This window comes from Chiloscyllium punctatum, chromosome 4 (assembly GCF_047496795.1).
Source record: "Chiloscyllium punctatum isolate Juve2018m chromosome 4, sChiPun1.3, whole genome shotgun sequence".
Classification (NCBI taxonomy): domain Eukaryota; kingdom Metazoa; phylum Chordata; class Chondrichthyes; order Orectolobiformes; family Hemiscylliidae; genus Chiloscyllium; species Chiloscyllium punctatum.
In genome coordinates this window covers 47,117,566-47,135,903 of record NC_092742.1, presented here as the reverse complement: position 1 = coordinate 47,135,903, position 18,338 = coordinate 47,117,566, and the positions used below count along the sequence as shown (strand labels likewise).

The 18,338-nt window shown below is 38.7% G+C and overlaps 1 protein-coding gene across 3 annotated transcripts in view; it reads left to right on the top strand.

Moving 5' to 3' along the window:
- Positions 1 to 18,338, top strand: part of ppp1r13bb (protein phosphatase 1, regulatory subunit 13Bb) — a 122,905-nt gene that overhangs the window by 41,409 nt on the left and 63,158 nt on the right. For all 3 annotated transcript variants that reach the window (XM_072568599.1, XM_072568598.1, XM_072568600.1), the window contains exon 5: positions 17,952 to 18,053. In XM_072568599.1, the coding sequence (XP_072424700.1) occupies positions 17,952 to 18,053 (102 nt within the window). The remainder of the gene's footprint in view (positions 1 to 17,951; positions 18,054 to 18,338) is intronic.

Here is an 18,338-nt window from a genome sequence, read left to right as displayed (position 1 = left end):
CTGTAACTGTGATGTGAGGTTGGTCAGATTTATAACCATCAGTGGCAATGTGCATGTACCAATGACTTCTGGTTCATGGTACATATTGATGATGTCAGTGACACCAACTTCTTTTTCTAGTGTGTTGGCAGAAGATACAGTGGTGGAGAGGGAGCGGGATAGGAGTATGATTCTATTTTGACCTAATGTTATTGCACTATTTACATGAATGTAAGTTGAAAGGTGGGAGCCAAGTCTGTTTCTTCTGTGTTTACATTGGATACCAAGTCCAATTGTAACCCCTCACACAACTACCCAAATGGATATCAATAAACTCAGCTCTGGTTAAGAATTAAATGTATAGCCTTTCAGACTGATTATTTAGTCTTACAGATGGTTAGATTAAAAGTGCTTGCAATAGACCTTCAAGCAAAACAATTCTGTCACTAATCATTATGCATGCCAGTTTATTGCAATCATTAAATGTTTAGATCAATTTTATGACATCTAAATTGGAATATATTATAAAATGTTTGTATTGTGTGGCTGTTTTTAGAAAAGCAAGAATTAGTTATGTGTTTTAATACCCTTGTATTTCCAAAGCCTGACCATGTCACATTTGGTTTATTGGTACAGGAGCATTCTGGCCTTTGGTTAAAGATTGAGTTTGAGCTGCACTCAAAAACTTGAATGTAGTATGAGAGGTTTGCTCCATATTTGGATGTGACATTAAATCAAGACTTCATCCATTTGTTCAGTTTGACATTTTCAAAGAGGTATAAGGAGCTTTCTCAGTGTCCAAGCCAATATTTATCTCTCTGCTACTTGTGGGGTCTTGTTCGTTCATGCAACATTCTTTGTTGGCAGAACAGTTACAAAGACACTGAGATAAGTACATGAATAAGCGGAGTTTGGAGGGATTTTGGGCCAGGAGCAGGTAGGTGAGGCTACTTTAGTTTGGTATTATATTCAGTGTGGACTGATTGGAGCGAAGGGTCTGTTTCTGTGCTGTTTGATAATTCTGTGAAATGCTTTGGGATATTTTGAAAATTGAAAAATTGCACTAAAAATGCAAGTAATTTCTCTTTCAAAAGAGACCTTCAGTAAAACTTCGATGGATCTTTGTCAAATCCAAGACCAGAATGTCCAAATTGTGGCCCTCAGGCCAGATGTCTGGAGTCTTGGCATTCTGGTTGTTTGAAGCATAGGAAAGTTTATCATATTTGTGCTTGGAATTATTTTTTCATTTGCTGGTTTCTTCTTTTGCAATTCTGCAGCACAAAAATGTTAAAAAGAGCTTTGTTGTTGTCACTCTGCTCGATAAATCCCAAGTCAAAAGGTAGGATTATTAATACCAATTGAGCTATTAAACACACTGATTTGAGCTTAATGTGTGGTTCCTGATACTCCAAAACAAATAGGTAGACAACTTTGCAGGATTGAATCAGGGTATTGTGGGGTATCAAAGCTAATGCTCTGCCTAGTAAGCACGCTTGGAAAGGACTCCTATTTAGAGGGATAATTTAAACAATCAAGTGCAACAATGCAGAAGGTGCTGAGTCTTTATTGTTGGATGAAAGAAAATTGGCTGAAAGACCATTCTCATCTAGAATTGCCTTGAGGAAACATGATCCTGGCACTTGGGTTTTATGCCTGAATATGTTGCCATCTTCAAGTATAATGGGGTAAAGGAGGAAGAACATGCAAAAAGAAAGGAAGATAATTTAAACTGGTTTTTCATTGGCTTCAGTGATCATTAGGTCGTTGTGTATAGACTTCCAAGAAATATACAGGGATTATGTATTACACTATCATTTGCCAATTCATTATTAGGTTGCTGTTTTTCTGTGTCAAACATTCTGGTTCCGAACAAAGTTTAAAAATTTTGTTATATCTTCACTATTCAAACCCAATAACTTCAGGAATGTTTCAGTTGACTTTTGAGCTCATTTTTTTTCTGTTTCATTCTAAAACTATTCTCATAAAAGTCAGGTTAAATGCAAAATTAAAATTTTTATCATATTTTGCAAAATTATTGTACTAAAAGTAATTGCTTCATTTCATCTGTGGCATATGCCAGTAACGTTGTGAATTCTTTTTTGTCTTTTTGTAGCAATTCCTAAAAAAAAGATCGTGAAGCCAAATGTAGGTCCCTTTTGGTCAGAAATTGTAATGTTATGATAGAAAACAGAAATGGCACACCAGTTGAATACATAGGTTGGTTCTAAAACTATACCTTGTTGTTATTGACCTTCCAACTAAGAGGAACAGGTACTTTCTAAGCATTGTGGGCAGCACGGTGGCTCAGTGGTTAGCACTGCTGCCTCATAGCGCCAGGGACCCGGGTTTGATTCCCGCCTCAGGCAACTGTCTGTGTGGAATTTGCACGTTCTCCCCGCATTTCTGTAGGTTTGCTCCAAGTGCTCCAGTTTCCTCCCACAATCCAAAGATGTGCAGGTCAGGTGAATTGCCCGTAGTGTTAGGTGCATTAGTCAGGGGTAAATATAGGGTAAGGGTCTGGGTGGGTTACCCTTCGGAGAGTCGGTGTGGACTTGTTAGGCCGAAGGACCTGTTTCCATACTGTAACAAGTCTAATATTAGACAATAGACAATAGATGCAGGAGTAGGCCATTCTGCCCTTCGAGCCTGCACCGCCATTCAATATGATCATGGCTGATCATTCCTAATCAGTATCCTGTTCCAGCCTTATCTCCATACCCCTTGACTCCACTATCTTTAAGAGCTCTATCCAATTCTTTCTTAAATATTGTCCATGTCCCCTTGTTATCTTACACACTTCAATTAGATCCCCTCTCAGGCTTCTCTACTCGAAACAACCCGAGCTTATCCAGTTCCTCTTTGTAGCTAAAATGGTCAATCCTTGAAAAACTGGTGAATCTCCTCTCCAGTGCAGTCCCGTCCTTCCTCTGGTGCAGTGACCAGAACTGCACACAGTACTCCAGCTGTGACCGAACCAAAGTCATGTACAGCTCCAACATAACCTCTCTGCTCTTATCACTGCCAAGACTGATAAAGGCAAATGTCCCATATGTTGCCTTCACTACCCTATTAATTAGATTAGATTAGATTCTTTACAGCGTGGAAACAAGCCCTTTGGCCCAACAAGTCCACACCAACCCTCCGAATAGTAACCCAGCCAGACCCATTTCCCTCTGACTAATGCAGCTAACACTATGGGCAAGTTAGCATGGCCAATTCACCTAACCTGCACATTTTTGGACTGTGGGAGGAAACCGGAGCACCCGGAGGAAATCCACACAGACACGGGGAGAATGTGCAAACTCCACACAGACAGTCACTCGAGGTTGGAATCGAACCTGGGACCCTGGTGCTGTGAGGCAGCAGTGCTAACCACTGAGCCACCCTGCCGCCCCAAATCTGTCCTGTCACCTTCAGGGGTCTGTGGACAGGCATCCCAAAATCTCACTGTTCCTCTGACCTTGCTAGTGACCTGCCAATCATCAAGTAATTGTCTTCTTCCTTCTTCCAAAGTGTATTACCTTGCATTTAATTCCATCTGTCACTGACTTGTTCATCTGTCCAATGCATCAATGTTCACCCTTAATTTAACATCTTCCTTCTTCCAGCCAATCTTCACGTCATCTGTACTCTTGCTCATCAAACCTTCTCATCCCCAAATTTTCTTCTATATCCTTTATGTTTGACAAACCATATGGAACCCAGCACCGATCCCTCTTGTTACACCACTAGATATTAATCTAGAGTGTCTCAGACAGCGTTTTACCAATAAGGTCATTTTGGATCCAACTTGCCAAGTTACCCTGCAACCCATGTGCTTTTAACTTCTTTATCAGTCTCCCATGTGGGACTTTCTCAAGGACCTTGCAGAACCCCATCAACTGCTCACCTGGTCACCACCTCTCAAAGTTTGTGAGGCATGATTTTCATCTGACTATCCTTGATCAAACCTTCCCTTTCTCTCAGTTCTATCCTTCAGAATTTCCCAATAGTTTATTTAACACTGATGTGTGAGACTCACTGGTCTATAATTTCCTGGTTTATTTCTATCGGGGGGAGGGGGGGCTCATGCATGCGCTGTGTTACCTAGTCTCCTGAATGGGGAGCAGACTTAATAGAAAACTCTGAGCCCCAGAGGAAAGGCATTGAATCGATTAACCGAATAATCAGTTATCCAAATGAAATAGTGCCTGCCCATCTCGTTTGGATAATCGAGGTTCTCTGGGCTTACAAAGATATGGCTAAAGGGTGATCAGGGAAGGAACTGAATATCCAGGGGTATTTATTATTTAGGAAGCATGTGCAAAAATGGAAAAGTCAATGGATATGTAGTACTGATTAAAGAAAATATAAACACAATATGCAGGAAAGGTCTTAGCTCAAATAAGATAGAATCTTTGGATAGAATTGACAAAAACCATGGGGCAAAAAAATGAGTCAGGGTTATATATAGACCACTGAACTATTGTGGTGATGGGATTGGCATTAAATAGGAAATCAGAGATGCATACAGTGAAAGAACATGTGTAATTATGGGTGACTTTAATTTGTGTTCTGATTTGACGAATCTAATTAGTCTCAAGACTGTAGATGAGCAATTCCTGGACTCTGTATGGGATGTTTTTTCTGGACCAATACTTTGAGGAATTAACTTGAGAACAAGCCATCTTAGGCTGGATATTGTGTAATGCAAAGGAAAAATTAGTAAGGTATTTGTGTGTGACTTCTTGGGGGAAAACAACCATAATATGGTAGAATCCTTCAAGATAGTGTATGCAATAGTTGATTCTAACATTAGAGTCCTGAATCTTAATAAAGGAAACTTCATTGGTATGAGGCATGACTTGGTTGTGATGGATTAGGAAATATTTCTCAAAGAAATAACAGTGATAGGCAATGGCAAACAGTTAAAGAGCGAATGGGTGAATTACAAAAATTGTTTATGCCTGTCTGGTGCAACCATGGCTTATAAGGGAAGTTGGAAATAGTATTACATGCAAAAAAAAAAAGTGGCATACAAATTGATAAGGTAAAACAATAGACCTGAAGATTTGGGGACAGTTTAGAAGTCACTAAACAGGACCAATGATATGACTAACAGGGAATATAGAGTATGAGAGTAAGCTTGTGAAGAACACAAGAACTGGTTAGAATCATAGAAGCCCCAGAGTGTGAAAGAGGCCATTTGGCTCATCAAGTCTGTACCGACCCTCCAAAGACCTCCCAACCAAACCTAGTTCCCCATCCTCTCCCCTTAGCTTGCATTTGGCATGGTTGATCTACCTTGCCTGAATATCCCTGGACACCATGGACAATTTAGCATGGCCAGTTCACCTAACCTCTTTGGGATGTGGAAAGGAACCTGGAGGACCTGTCAGGAACCCATGCAGACGTAGGGAGACTGTGCAAACTCGACACAGATAGAAACTCAAGGTTGGAATTGAATCTGGGTCCCTGGCGCTATGAGGCAACGGTGCTAGCCACTGAGCCACACCACCACCCTGACTGTAAAAGTTTCCATAATTAGGGAAATAGAATAAGATTAATGGGGAACAAAGAAATGATTGACAAACTAAATTTATGCTTCACTTCTGTCTTCATGGAGGATAAAAATAACGTACCAGGAATGATAGGGAACACGGGATTTAGTTGGACGGGGGAGCTGAAGCAAATCTATATTAGTCGAGCAATGGTGTTAGGGAAATTGATGGGATTGAAGGCTAAATCATCACCTGAGCTTAATAATCTACATTCCAGTGTACTTTAAGGAAGTGGTCCTAGAAATAATGGATGTGTAGGTGGTTATCTTGCAAGATCTTTTAGACTCTGAAACAGTTTCTACAGATTGGAGGGTAGCCCCAGTTTGAAAGTAAAGATAGAAAGACTAGAGAGTTATAGACCAGTGAGTCTGACATTAGTTTTGGGGAAGATGCAAGGATTTTATAGCAGATCAGTGGTAGAATCAGACATGTTCACATGGATTTACAAAAGGGAAATCATACTTGACTAATCTACTGGAATTCTTCGAGAATGTAAATAATAGCATTGATTGAAGATGGGGGGGGAGGCAATGGATGTAGTTTATTTGGGCTTTCAGAAGGCTTTTGATAAAGTCCCAAATAAGAGATTAATATGTAAAATTAAAGTGCATGGGACTTGGGAGTAGTATATTAAGGTGGATAGAAAATTGGTTAGCAGACAGAAAATAAATGAATTGTTTTCTGACTGGCAGGCAGAAACTAATGTGGTTCAGTATTCGGACTCAGCTTTTCACAATATATGTTAATTCAAGTGAGGGAGCTAAATGTAATATCTCAAAATTTCCAGGCCATACATAGCTGGGTGGAAAGGTGAGTTGTGAGGAGGATGCAGAAATGTTATAATATGATTTTTGACAGGCCGAGTGAGTGGGCAAATGCATGGTAAATGCAGTGTAATGTTGATAACTGTGAGTTTATCCACTTTGGGAGCAAAAATAGAAAGGCAGATTATAATTTGAACAGCTGTAAATTGAGAGAGGGGAATGATCAATGAAACATGGGTGTCCTTGTGCACTATCTGCTGAAAGTAAGCACATAGCTGCAGCACACTGTAAAGAAGGCAAGTTTTAAGTTGACCTCCATAACAAAAGGATTCAACTACAAGAACAAGGATGTCTTGCTATAATTATACAGAGCATTTGTGAGGCCACATTGAGAATATTGTGTGCAGTTTTTGGCTTCTTATCTGATGAATGATGTTATTGCTGTGGAGGGAATGCAACAAAAGTTAACCAAAGTGATTCCTAGTTGGCAAGACTGATGTATGAGGTGAGATTGAAGTGGTTAGGATTATATTCACTAGGGTTTAGAAAGATGATGGGAGTTGGGTGGGGGATCGGGGAGGGGATCTTAGAGAAACCTATAAGATTCTAACAGGACTAGACAGGTTAGATGCAGGAAGTATGTTCCAGATGGTGAGAGGAGTTCAGAACCAGGGGTCATATCTTCAGGATACGAGGTAAACCTTTTAGGACTGATGAGGAGAAATCTCTTCACCCAGAGAGCAATGAGTCTTTGGAATTCATTACCACAGAAAGTGGTTACAGCTCTTGTGGCTAAAGGGATCAAGGGGTATTTGAGAGGGGATGGTGGGATTTGGGTATTAAACTCGATTGGCTATATTGAATGGCAGAGCTGTTTTGAGAGGTCAAATGGCCTATTACGTTTCATGTTTCTCTGTCTCTCAGTCCATGTTCCTGATTCTATACTTATATCCTCCTTCTCCGAGTGAAGACTGATGTGATGTACTCATTTACACATTTGCCTGTCCTGCCTGAAGATCCTGTGTGCAGGATGTTGAGTTGTCAGTCCTGTCCCTTCCCTCAACTACACCTCTGTGATAGCAACAACATGGCAAGTCCACATGTCAATCCAAGCCCTTATCTTATTTGTCTTACCTCTCGTACTCCTAGAGTTAAAGTAGAGACTATCCAGCCTCGCCTTACTCCCTTGAAACTCAACATGGTTGAACTCTCTCAGCCTTGGTTTCCTTAGACATAAGATATAAAACCATAAAACATAAGAGCAGAAATTAGGCCATTCGACCTGAGTCTGCTCCACCATTTTATCATAGCTGATGGGTTTTTCAACCCTATTTTCCCACTTTCTCCCTGTAGCCTTTGATCCCCTTGGAAATCAAGAACTTATCTAACTCAGTTTTAAATATACTCTGTGACCTGACCTTCACAGCCTTCTGTGGCAATGAATTCCACAAATTCACCACTCTGTCTAAAGAAGTTTCTCCTAATCTCCATTCTGAAAGGTCTTCCCTTTACTCCAAGGTTGTGCCCTCGGGTCCTCTTCTGTCCTGCCAATTGAAACATCTTCCCAGCATCTATTCTGTCAGGCTGTTCAGTATTCTATAAGTTTCAATCAGATCTCTCGTCGTCCTTCTAAACTCCATCGCGTATAGCTCCAGAGTCCTCAAACATTCCTCATTCGGGATCATTCTCATTAACCTCCTCTCGTCTCGCTCCAGATCCTATGCATCCTTCTTGAGGTATGGGGCCCTAAATTGCTCTCAATTCTCTAAATGTGATCTGACCAGATCTTTGTAAAATCTCAAAAGTACATTCCCTGCTTTTAAATTCTAGTTCAGTCGCGATGAATGCCAACATTGTATTTGCCTTCCTAACTACCAACTCAACCTGCAAGTTTACCTTAAGAGAAACCTGAACAAAGAGTTCCATGTCGCTCTGCACTTCAGATTTCTGAATCTCCTCCCCATTTAGAAAATAGTCCATGCCGCTATTCTTCCTACCAAAGTGCATGATCTGCCACTTCATCTGCCACTTCTTTGCCCACACTCCTAACCTGTCTAAATCCTCACTAAAGTATGTGCAAAGAAAGACACCAATCATTTCCCAAAAATGTTGGAGAGCACCGGGTCTAGTGAGAGGGAGGAACATGAGAAAATCTATTTCAATAGGAAAGTGGTGTTGGAGAAATTGGTGGGATTGAAAGCCTACATTCCAGAGGAGGTTACCTGAGAAAAAGATGCATTGGTAATCACTTTCAAGATTCTATAAATTTATAAACCGCTCCTTTGGATTGGAGGGTAGCGAATGTAACTTTGCTATTTAAAAGAAAAGGCGTAGAGAATTATAGACCAGCTATTTTGATATGATTAATGTGGCAAATGTTAGAATCCATTATAAAAGGTTTAACAGCAGAGCACTTGGAAACCAGTGAGAGAATTGGATAGAGTCGGAAGGGATTTACCAAAGAGGAATACTTGATAAATCTGTTTGAGGATGTAACTAGTAGAATTGATAAGGGGAAGACAATAGGTAGGATTTACTTGGGCTTTCAGAAGGTATTCAATAAGGATCCATGTAAAATTAAAGCGCATGGTGTGGGGGAATAGTATACTGAAATGGACAGAGAACTTGTTGTCAGACCGGAAGTAAAGAATAAGAATATTAGTCTTTTTTTTCCCCCCAGAGTGGCAGGCAGTGATTAGCGGGGTACACAGGGACTTCCGCTATTCACAAAATATATTAATAATTTTTAATGAAGGAAGACAGCTGGCTGGGAGGATGAACACAGAATACGGTGCAGAGATGGTTTAAGTGTGATTTGGCAAATTGAGTGAGTGGGCTGATGCTTGGCCAGTGAAGTATGGTATGGATAAATCTGAGATTATCCACTTTGTTAGCAAAGATGGGCATACAGATTATTATCTGAAAGGTGATAGATTGGAAAAGAAAGAAGTGCAATGAGACCTGGATGTCATTATACACCACTCACAGAAAGTAACTAGGCAGTGAAGAAAGCAAAAGGTCCTCATAGTGAGAGGATTCATGTACACTTGGAGTATTATGTATTTTGATATCCCTTCATCAGAGGAAGGAAATTTTGGCAATGAATAGAGTGCCATAAAGATTTAACAGACTGATTCTGGGGATGGCAGGATTGAAATATGAGAGATACTAGAATGGATAGCACTGTATTCACTGGAGTTTGGAAGAATGGGGGACAGAAATCTGCAAACCTCATTGGTTTAGGACAAGACAGGGTAAAACCAGGATAGATGTTCCCAATGACCACGGAGTCCAGAACTAGGGGCCACAGCCTTAAGGGTATGGAGTAGGCCATTTAGGACAAAGGAGGAGAAATATGTTCACACAAGTGTGGTGAACTGGTAGAATTCACTGCCACAGAAAGCGGTTGAGACCAAATTGTGGAATGTTTTCAAGAAGAAGTTAAATACAGATTTTGGGGCTCAAGGCATCAAAGGGTATGAGGAAAAAGAGGAAATGGGGTACTGCGTTGGATGATCAGCCATGATCATATTAAGTGGAGGAGCAGGCTCGAAGGGCCGAATGGCCTACACTTGCTCTTATTTTCCAATTTTAAATTTCTAAAATTATTTTCTGGAATTCATGTTGAGCATTATTCATGCTTTGTTGGTATACCAAAGTTTATATAAAAAGAGCTATCTAAGTCAGCAGAACTTAACAGATTCATAGATATTGTGATTTAGTGGAATACAGTTCAGCACAAGTAAATTGTATGTTATGTCATGTTTATGCAAAGAATGACACAATTGAGAAGTGTTGTATAAGTTTGCTTCAAAGCTGCTAGGCAATGAGCAGCCTAACAGAAAAGTAGCAAAGTTGATTTGAGGTGGTCAGTGATGTAAGTGACTTTTAGCTGAACATTCTTGTCACTATAAACTGACAGATTAAAACTTGCATCTTACCAGCCTCTTGCATTCAAAAACTGCAAGCTGAAATGAGGATAGTTTTCTGAACGACCTAGTCATGAAGCTGTTAAATAACAGAATCAGGAAGTTTTAAAAACCTCTGTCCAGTCATAATTTAATGTGTTTGGGATCTTTTACCTTTCTCCTAAACATTATCTGTTCTTTGTATGTTACTGATACTGAGAGTATTTATTGCTGTTCATATTGCCCTTTTCTCATAATTGCCATGATCTAGTATCCTTCCTGAGGTCATGACAGTTGGGTTGCGAAGCCAGTACCATAAGGAAGAAAAGCAGAAGAACAGGAGTAGGCCGTTCAGCTCATCAAGCCTGTTTAATACAATCATGGTTTAAGATCATTTCAGTCCTATTTATCCAAGCAATCTCCATAACTGTTTTGCTAGAGTGTAGCTTGAGTTTGGTTTTACTTTGAAGTTATTTATCTAGAGGACATTGTCTAGAGGGAAAAACTGATTACCATTAGGGTTGGTAGTTCTAGTTTTGAACTTCAAAACAGTACTCAGTTGTAAGTTGTATATTTGTGGCACTTTACTGCTACAGTAAGTTAACACTAAGGTAACCTCCTTAACCATCTTAACCGACCTCCCTTTCTTGGAGTAACTGTTTTGTGTGTATAGCCAAGTCTTCTGAAAACTCTCCAAAGTGAATTTAAAAGGCTTTTTTATTCTACACTATGGATGTTAGGCAAGCCCCCAAAAATGTTTGAGAATATTCTGTCTGAAAGCCTGATATACTGCATTGTTTACTTTATTCTTTCATGCACTGTCCCAATTCAAACAAATGTCCTTTAACCTCCTTGAACTATCTCTCTCATTGCTTTTTAAGAAAGAAATGACCACTGCTACAGAAACATCTAAAAGTGAATCATTAAACCACTTCAGACAAAAGTCATGTCACTAGTTCAAAATTAAAAAATCTGAAATAAAGGTTAATAATTCTCTCACCATGCATCATACTAAACTTGAGGGCAAAAATAGATGTTAGTCCATATATTTTTCACCAGAGTGGCAGGAACTGCCAACTTTTCCTTTTGGGAGATGTTGAGTTTTTTCATTACCATTTGCATTATCTGTTAGCCATGGTCTATTCCAACATCATATGGATTGTAACATAAATAACTCGCACATTGTCTCTCTGTCACAGTTAATGTTGCAATTCCTGGGAAAACTAAACATACACCTAACACAAGTCTTCATAGGCTCATGGCAACAACAAGATGATGAGGCTTAATATTCAGTAGCTAATACGTATCATATGATGTCAGCCAAATCAATTTCTTTGGATCAGTCAACTCTTCAAATGGTATTAGACCTGAAACTACCAAAGCAGAAGGTGTACAGAAACTGCCTACACTGCAAGACAAAGGTGATTTACAAACATCACAAAGACTTTATTGAGCTTTTTGTCCATCTTCGTTCCAAATTTTGGTATCAGAGTAACTTCTCTTTGAGGTTTGCTTCATGAAGATGCACCATACATGTATCAGGAAGTTCCCTAACATTTTTCTCAATTTCTTAAACTATTTATGTTCTAGGAAATGTATTCTTCAATGTTATGACTCTTTCAAGTTTACCACATTGAAAGTAGATCCAATCCAGAAATGCTTTAAAGATATCTGTTACAGATGACAAACTTATTGCATTTGGTTCTGAAGTGTTAGAACAACTAAAGCAAACTACTCCAGTATAGAAAGGGCAACCGATTACATTGTGTGAAATATGTAAACTCCAACCTCAACAGGGGACTGAAAACAAGTTAATGCTTTTAAGTGATTACTGTGCACACACTTGTAGCTTTCCCTTCGCAAACAAATCTTTATTATTAACCCAGGGACTCCATTTATCAATGTGGTATAAAACAAATCATGGCTCCAAAAATACTGACAAGTCCATTATTGGTCTGTGTTTATGAATGGATTCCAAAGCCCACGTGCCACTAGTTCAAAATCCAAATTCTCCAATAAGTATTAATTTTTTATCTATATATAAAAAAGTTTGTGTATTTTTTTAAGTCAAGGAATGAAGATGGCAGAGAGAGAACTTAACAATATTAATTGAAGTGAAAAATTGGGTCGTCAGTAGTTTAATGTGAATCAAGTCAAGGGATCAGTTAATGGGTCTCAAGGTTAATCTGTTTTTTTGAAAAAAGATGGTATGTTTCCTACCTTTCTGCTAGAAAACAAATCTTGGTGAGGGTGAACTGAAGACTGGCATAGATGGAAGTAGAACCAGCAGAAATGAGAAGCTAGGTAGACAGCTGAGATGACAACTAGGATCAAGAGAGGGAACACAACACTGGAGCAGAATCACAAAGTTGTATGTGGCAACAGACCATATAAGGTAGCTGGGGTTGGAAATGCAGATGCCTTTGAACACAGTAATTTTGAACTCAGGTGATTTTAGACTCAGGATAACAGCTTTATGATAAATATGATGGTAAAAGTGCAGAGTTTGATGTGATGAGAGCGTAGGGATCATATGTTAAACAGAACCTTGAAAATGTGATTTAAGCACAGTGGCAGTAAATCAACAAGTCCTTGCAAAAGTGTTTTCATGAAGTTTCAATTTTTAAACTGACACAGAAACTTTCCAATGTCTGTTGCTATCCAGCATCGCTAACATCCATGTATCCTTGAGTAGCCTCCCTGAATGTCTCGGGCTGCAGATTCCTGATATCAAATCTAAAACCGTCCAACCCTAGGAAACTCTGCTATCGACTACCGCATTCCAGTCCTTTTATCTCCTTCAGTAGAATGTGAAAACTGCTTGTTAAATCATTCCGTTGGCAATTCAAATCTAGAACAGTTTGTCCTGACAGCATTATCAGTGCTTTTCACAATTATGTACAAATTTCAAAAATGTTTGTCAGAACTTCAATTCAAAACTAAATATATCAAGGACACCTTCAGATGCTGGTTAAAAAGTATTCAACTATACTTTATATTGTTTCATAGCAAATGTTAAGATTTTATTTTCAGGGTGCTCTCTCAAAACATTTTAGATTACTTACAGTGTGGAAACAGGCCCTTCGGCCCAACAAGTCCACACCGCCCCGCCGAAGCGCAACCCACCCATACCCCTACATCTACCCCTTACCTAACACTACGGGCAATTTAGCATGGCCAATTCACCTAACCTGCACATCTTTGGACTGTGGGAGGAAACCGGAGCACCCGGAGGAAACCCACGCAGACACGGGGAGAATGTGCAAACTCCACACAGAGAGTCGCCTGAGGCGGGAATTGAACCCGGGTCTCTGGCGCTGTGAGGCAGCAGTGCTAACCACTGTGCCACCGTGCCGCCCATTTTAGTATTGTGCATTGTCTAATTTTCTGCAGTAATTTTGAGCTGTGTGCCAGCCAATGATATTTATAAAAGCACTTGATTCCACAAAGCTATCTTGACATTATTTCCTATCGTCTTTGCTGTTGAGATTGTGATATTTTGCTGTAAACTTAAAGTTCACATCAAAATTTTGCAAGATCATTTGCTATTTTTACTGCCTCACATGCAAGTGTACGTGAGAGTGGACCTGTTGATAATGTGAAAGTCCATTATGAAGACAGCCTGTGAAACTTGATCAGAAAAGAAAATTCCAATTTTGCCCATTTGAATGCTCTATTTCTTTCTTATGTTTTCTAAAAAGAACTTGTCCCAGGATTTAGTTTTTGTATCTGGTCCAGTTACCACTTTGCATATGCGAACTCAGATCTGTTACAGCAGGTGGCTGTTCACCAATACAGGATATAAACCTTTTAATCTTGTATTTACCTGACACATGCAGACATTACATCAGAAATAGTTTGATCATGCTTTAGTAAGACATCTTGCAGACATTCCTGGTGGATTGAACTTCCCAGTCCGAATGCATCAGTATAACCCACAAGGTACATTTATCTCCTGAGCCATATATTATCCCAAAAACTAGTTCCTTCCTTCAAGAGAATGAACATTGCCAGCAACATTACTGTTGGACAATTTTAGTGTTTTTCTTAAAAGTAAAAAAATTCACTCTTCAAAAATATTTTCTGCCCCTAGAATGCATCCAGAAGTGCATTGTATGATTTGATAATTTGGTCCTGACAGAAGTGAGAAGTTTTTTCATTGTATGCTAAAATTGTTCAGACAATTTGTTATCTTGCTACTATTGAAATTTCAGTATTTCATTTTGAATGAGCAATTAAATTGCAAAAAACTGATGTTGTATGCGTGCATATACGGGAAGATGAGATAGAAGCTTATGTGAGTACAGAGCCAGCAAGATCTTAAATGGGGAAAGAGTAGAATAATCTTTGTGCAGAGGATGGGGATGTGGGGAAAATCCTTAATGAAGGTTCTCTTCTCAGAAAAAAAGAGTTGATCATGATGTAATCACTAAGAAGAATGTGAAGTATTGAATTGGACAAATAGGATGTTTTAAAGGGTTTGCTGTCTCCCAAGGTAAATGAAATATATCCTATATTTGTGGGAAAAGCAAGCAAGGAAGGAAATTGCAAAGTCTCTGATAGTCATGTATCGATTCTCCCTGACTGCAAGAGTGCTGTCAGAGAATTGGAAGGTGGTCAGCATCATATTGTTGTTTGAAAGGGAAACGAGGATAATCTAAAAAAATTATAGGCCAATTATCTTCATTCTAGCTGCAGAAAAATGATTGAAATCAATTTTGCGAGGCAATGTAAATTTTCATTTCGACAAGTGTGATTTAATCAAGGAAAGTCAATACGGGATGGTTAAGGCAGTGTCATGTCTGGGACTGTTAAATCTTTTGAGATGACAAGCAGATTTGGTGAGGCCAAGTTGAAAGGTGTGATTTACATGGATTTTACCAACACTTTTGACAAGTTCCTGTGAGACTGCAAGCTAGTCAAAAAAAAACAACACCTTGGAATGCAAAGGACAATGGCAAATTGGATCCAAAATTGGTTTTGTAACAGGAGGTTGCCTTATGTTTTGTGATCCAAAGACTGCTGCCAGTGGGTTTCTAGAGGGTTCAATGCTTAATCCCTTACTTTTTGTAGTTTGTGCAAGTGTCTAAGCGAAACAAACTAAACAAATACTTCATGACTGTCTTCACAGAGAAAAATACTATTAAACTTCCAGAGATAATAGAGAATCAAAGGACTATTGTGAATGAAAACTACAAGGCATTAATATTAGTTTTTAAAATGTGAGAAATATTAAATAGATAAATGCACTGGTCCTGATCTAAATCCTAAGCTGTTGAAAGAAATGGCTGTCAAGATAGTAAATGCATTGATGGCTATTTTAAAATTCTGTGAATTCTTATCTGCAGGCAGGAATGTTCAGAAATCTAACCCTCTAAAGAAAGGAAGAAAGAAGGAAGTGGGGAACAACAGATTTGTTGAGTTTGTGCCTTTCATAGAAGGAATGTTAGATTGTATGCAGTATGTTATAATGGGATGCTTAGAAAATAACAGATTAGGCAGATCAACATAGATTTATAAAAAGGAAATCATATCTCCCAGATCTGTTAAAGATTTTTTGAAGATGTAATGGCAAAATAAGTAAAAACAGAGTGAGTAGGTGTTGATCTGTTCAGATTTTTCAGAAGGCTTTTGGGAACGTTCCACATGAGTTTATTAAACAAAATTAGAATGTGAATTGAAGACTATTCTGGCATGGTTTGAGCATTGTTAACAGACAAAAATCCATGTCAGATTAAATAGGTCATTTTTAGTTTTGCAGACTATGACTTGCACGGTACTGCAAGAACCTATTCTTGAGCCCCAGCTATTCAGAATCCATCCAGTTGATTTGAATGTGGGGATGAACTGTAACAATTCCAAATTTACAGGTACATTTGGGGAATGGCACACAACATGTAGACATGTGAGGTTACCCACTTTGAAAAGCTGAAAGAGTATTTCTATGGCCAGGGGCTGTGAAGTGTTAAATGAGGATATCCAAATCCCTTTGAAGTTTGAGCCACTGAAAGTTAACATAGAAGTACAGCAAGCAAATGAGTAGGCAAAATATATATTGGCCCTTATCACAAGAGGATATTAATATGCTATGATCAGTAAAATGTCAGACCGCACCTGAGTATTGCGAAGTCTTACCTCAGGAAAGATATACTTCCCAAAGCCAGAGCAACAGTTTCACCAAACTAATTCCTGGAATAGAAGGGTTCTTCTATACTGAAAATTCAATAGACTGGAACTTGTTTCTCTGGTGTTTAGAAGAACGGGAGGTGATTTATTTGAAAGATGCAGTGTCATTGCAGTGCATGACAAATCTAAAGCCAGGTGGTACAGCATCAAAAAAGGAACAGGCCATTTAGGATTGAGATGAGCAGAAATATCTCAAAGGCTGGTGAATCTCTGCCACAGATCATTGTGAATATTGGATTGTTGAAAATATCCATATTTAAGATTGACAGATTTCTGCATAATAAAAACATGAAAGGTTATGTAGTAATGCAGAAAGAGTAGGGAATTAGAAGATCAGCATGATCTCATTGAATTGTAGAGAGAGTTTGAACAGCTGTATAACCTCCTCCTCATTTCTTTTTAATCTAAAATTTGCATTTTGGCTATTTAACAGAAAAGCAAAAAAATGAAATGCTGTCAAAAATGTCGTGTTAATATATTTTGGGAGGAGCTAAAATCCAAGGCAATGAAGAATGAGTGGGAAGATACTGAGCAGTGTAGACAAAAAAAAAACAGACCGAGATGTTTATGTTCACAGATCATTAATAATAACAGGATAGATAAATAAGATGGTTAAGAAGGCAGAGACAACCCTTTTTTTAACGGAGGTAGAAAATGTTCAGAATTTGTAAACAACTCTAATTAGACTGTGCCTTGAATATTGCAAACAATTCTGCTACCACTTGACAAGAAATACATGATTATGCTGGAGGGTTGGGACTGAGATTTTCTTGGATGCTACCTGAATTGGAAAAGCTTTTAGTGTTGAAGGAAGGTTGGATAGCTAACCTTAAAACAGAGGTATAAAATTCCATGGCACCTTGGTAAAATAAATAGGAACAATTTATTCAACCTACCAAAGAGATAAAAAAGCCAGGAGCATAGATTTCAAATAATTGGTGGATGGATTAGAGGGCAGCAGGCGAAGCAAAATTTTCATCTGGATAGTGGTATGGGGGCAAATGATTTGCTTTTTAAAAAGGTGGTGGAGTCTGAAACTCACCTTTTTAAAAGGGTAAGAATCATGTATAATAAGTACTTAAATGTTTACTGGATGAACCATGACCTGTCGACCTAGTACAGGAAGTTGAGACTAGCTTGTCATTGAATAGCATGGAAATGATGAACTGAAAGGTCTTCGGTGTCTAAGTATCTTATATCTATGAAACTGGTTGTACAAATTAAGAGGACTTGAAGTTTAATGGAGTACAAGCTTTTGAATTAGTTAAGGGAGATGTGATTTAACACACACTGGTGAGAATTAGATGGCATTTATTCTACAAGGAAAAATAATGTTTTTAAAAAGTTAGCCTATATTCTGAGGTAAGTAAAATTTTTTAAATTTCTGTTGTTTCTTGTAGTGGCATTGTTTATGCATCTCAATTATTGAACTTAGCAGCAATTGGCATTAAAAGTGGGAAATTTGTAGGTGGTTTGAGCAATTCTCCACTATTGACTGTTTTTGGTTAATTCAATATAAGCCTTTCAATTACAAAATTCCCACAAATGCTAACATCTCATTTTTGTTAACACAGGGTGGTAATCCTCGGGTGGAGCTGACACTTTCAGAACTGCAAGAAATGGCTTCCAGACAACAGCACCAGATTGAGGCCCAGCAGCAGATGTTGGTTGCTAAGGTAGACAGTAAACAGTGTTTTTATGTTCACTAGAGTTCAGAAGAGTGAAAAGGGATCCCATTGAACCAAATAAAATTCTGACTATGCTGGAAAGAATGGATGTAGGGATAGTGGATTGATTTTGATTGATTTTATTGTCGCTTGTACAAAATACAGTGAAAAGCTTTGTTTACAAGCAGTATAGGCAGATCATAGTTAGCAAGGATGTACAGAATAAAAGATTTCGATGGAGGCATGCTGGTAACATTGCACTGAGTGTACAAGAGAGATCAATGTTAGCAAGAT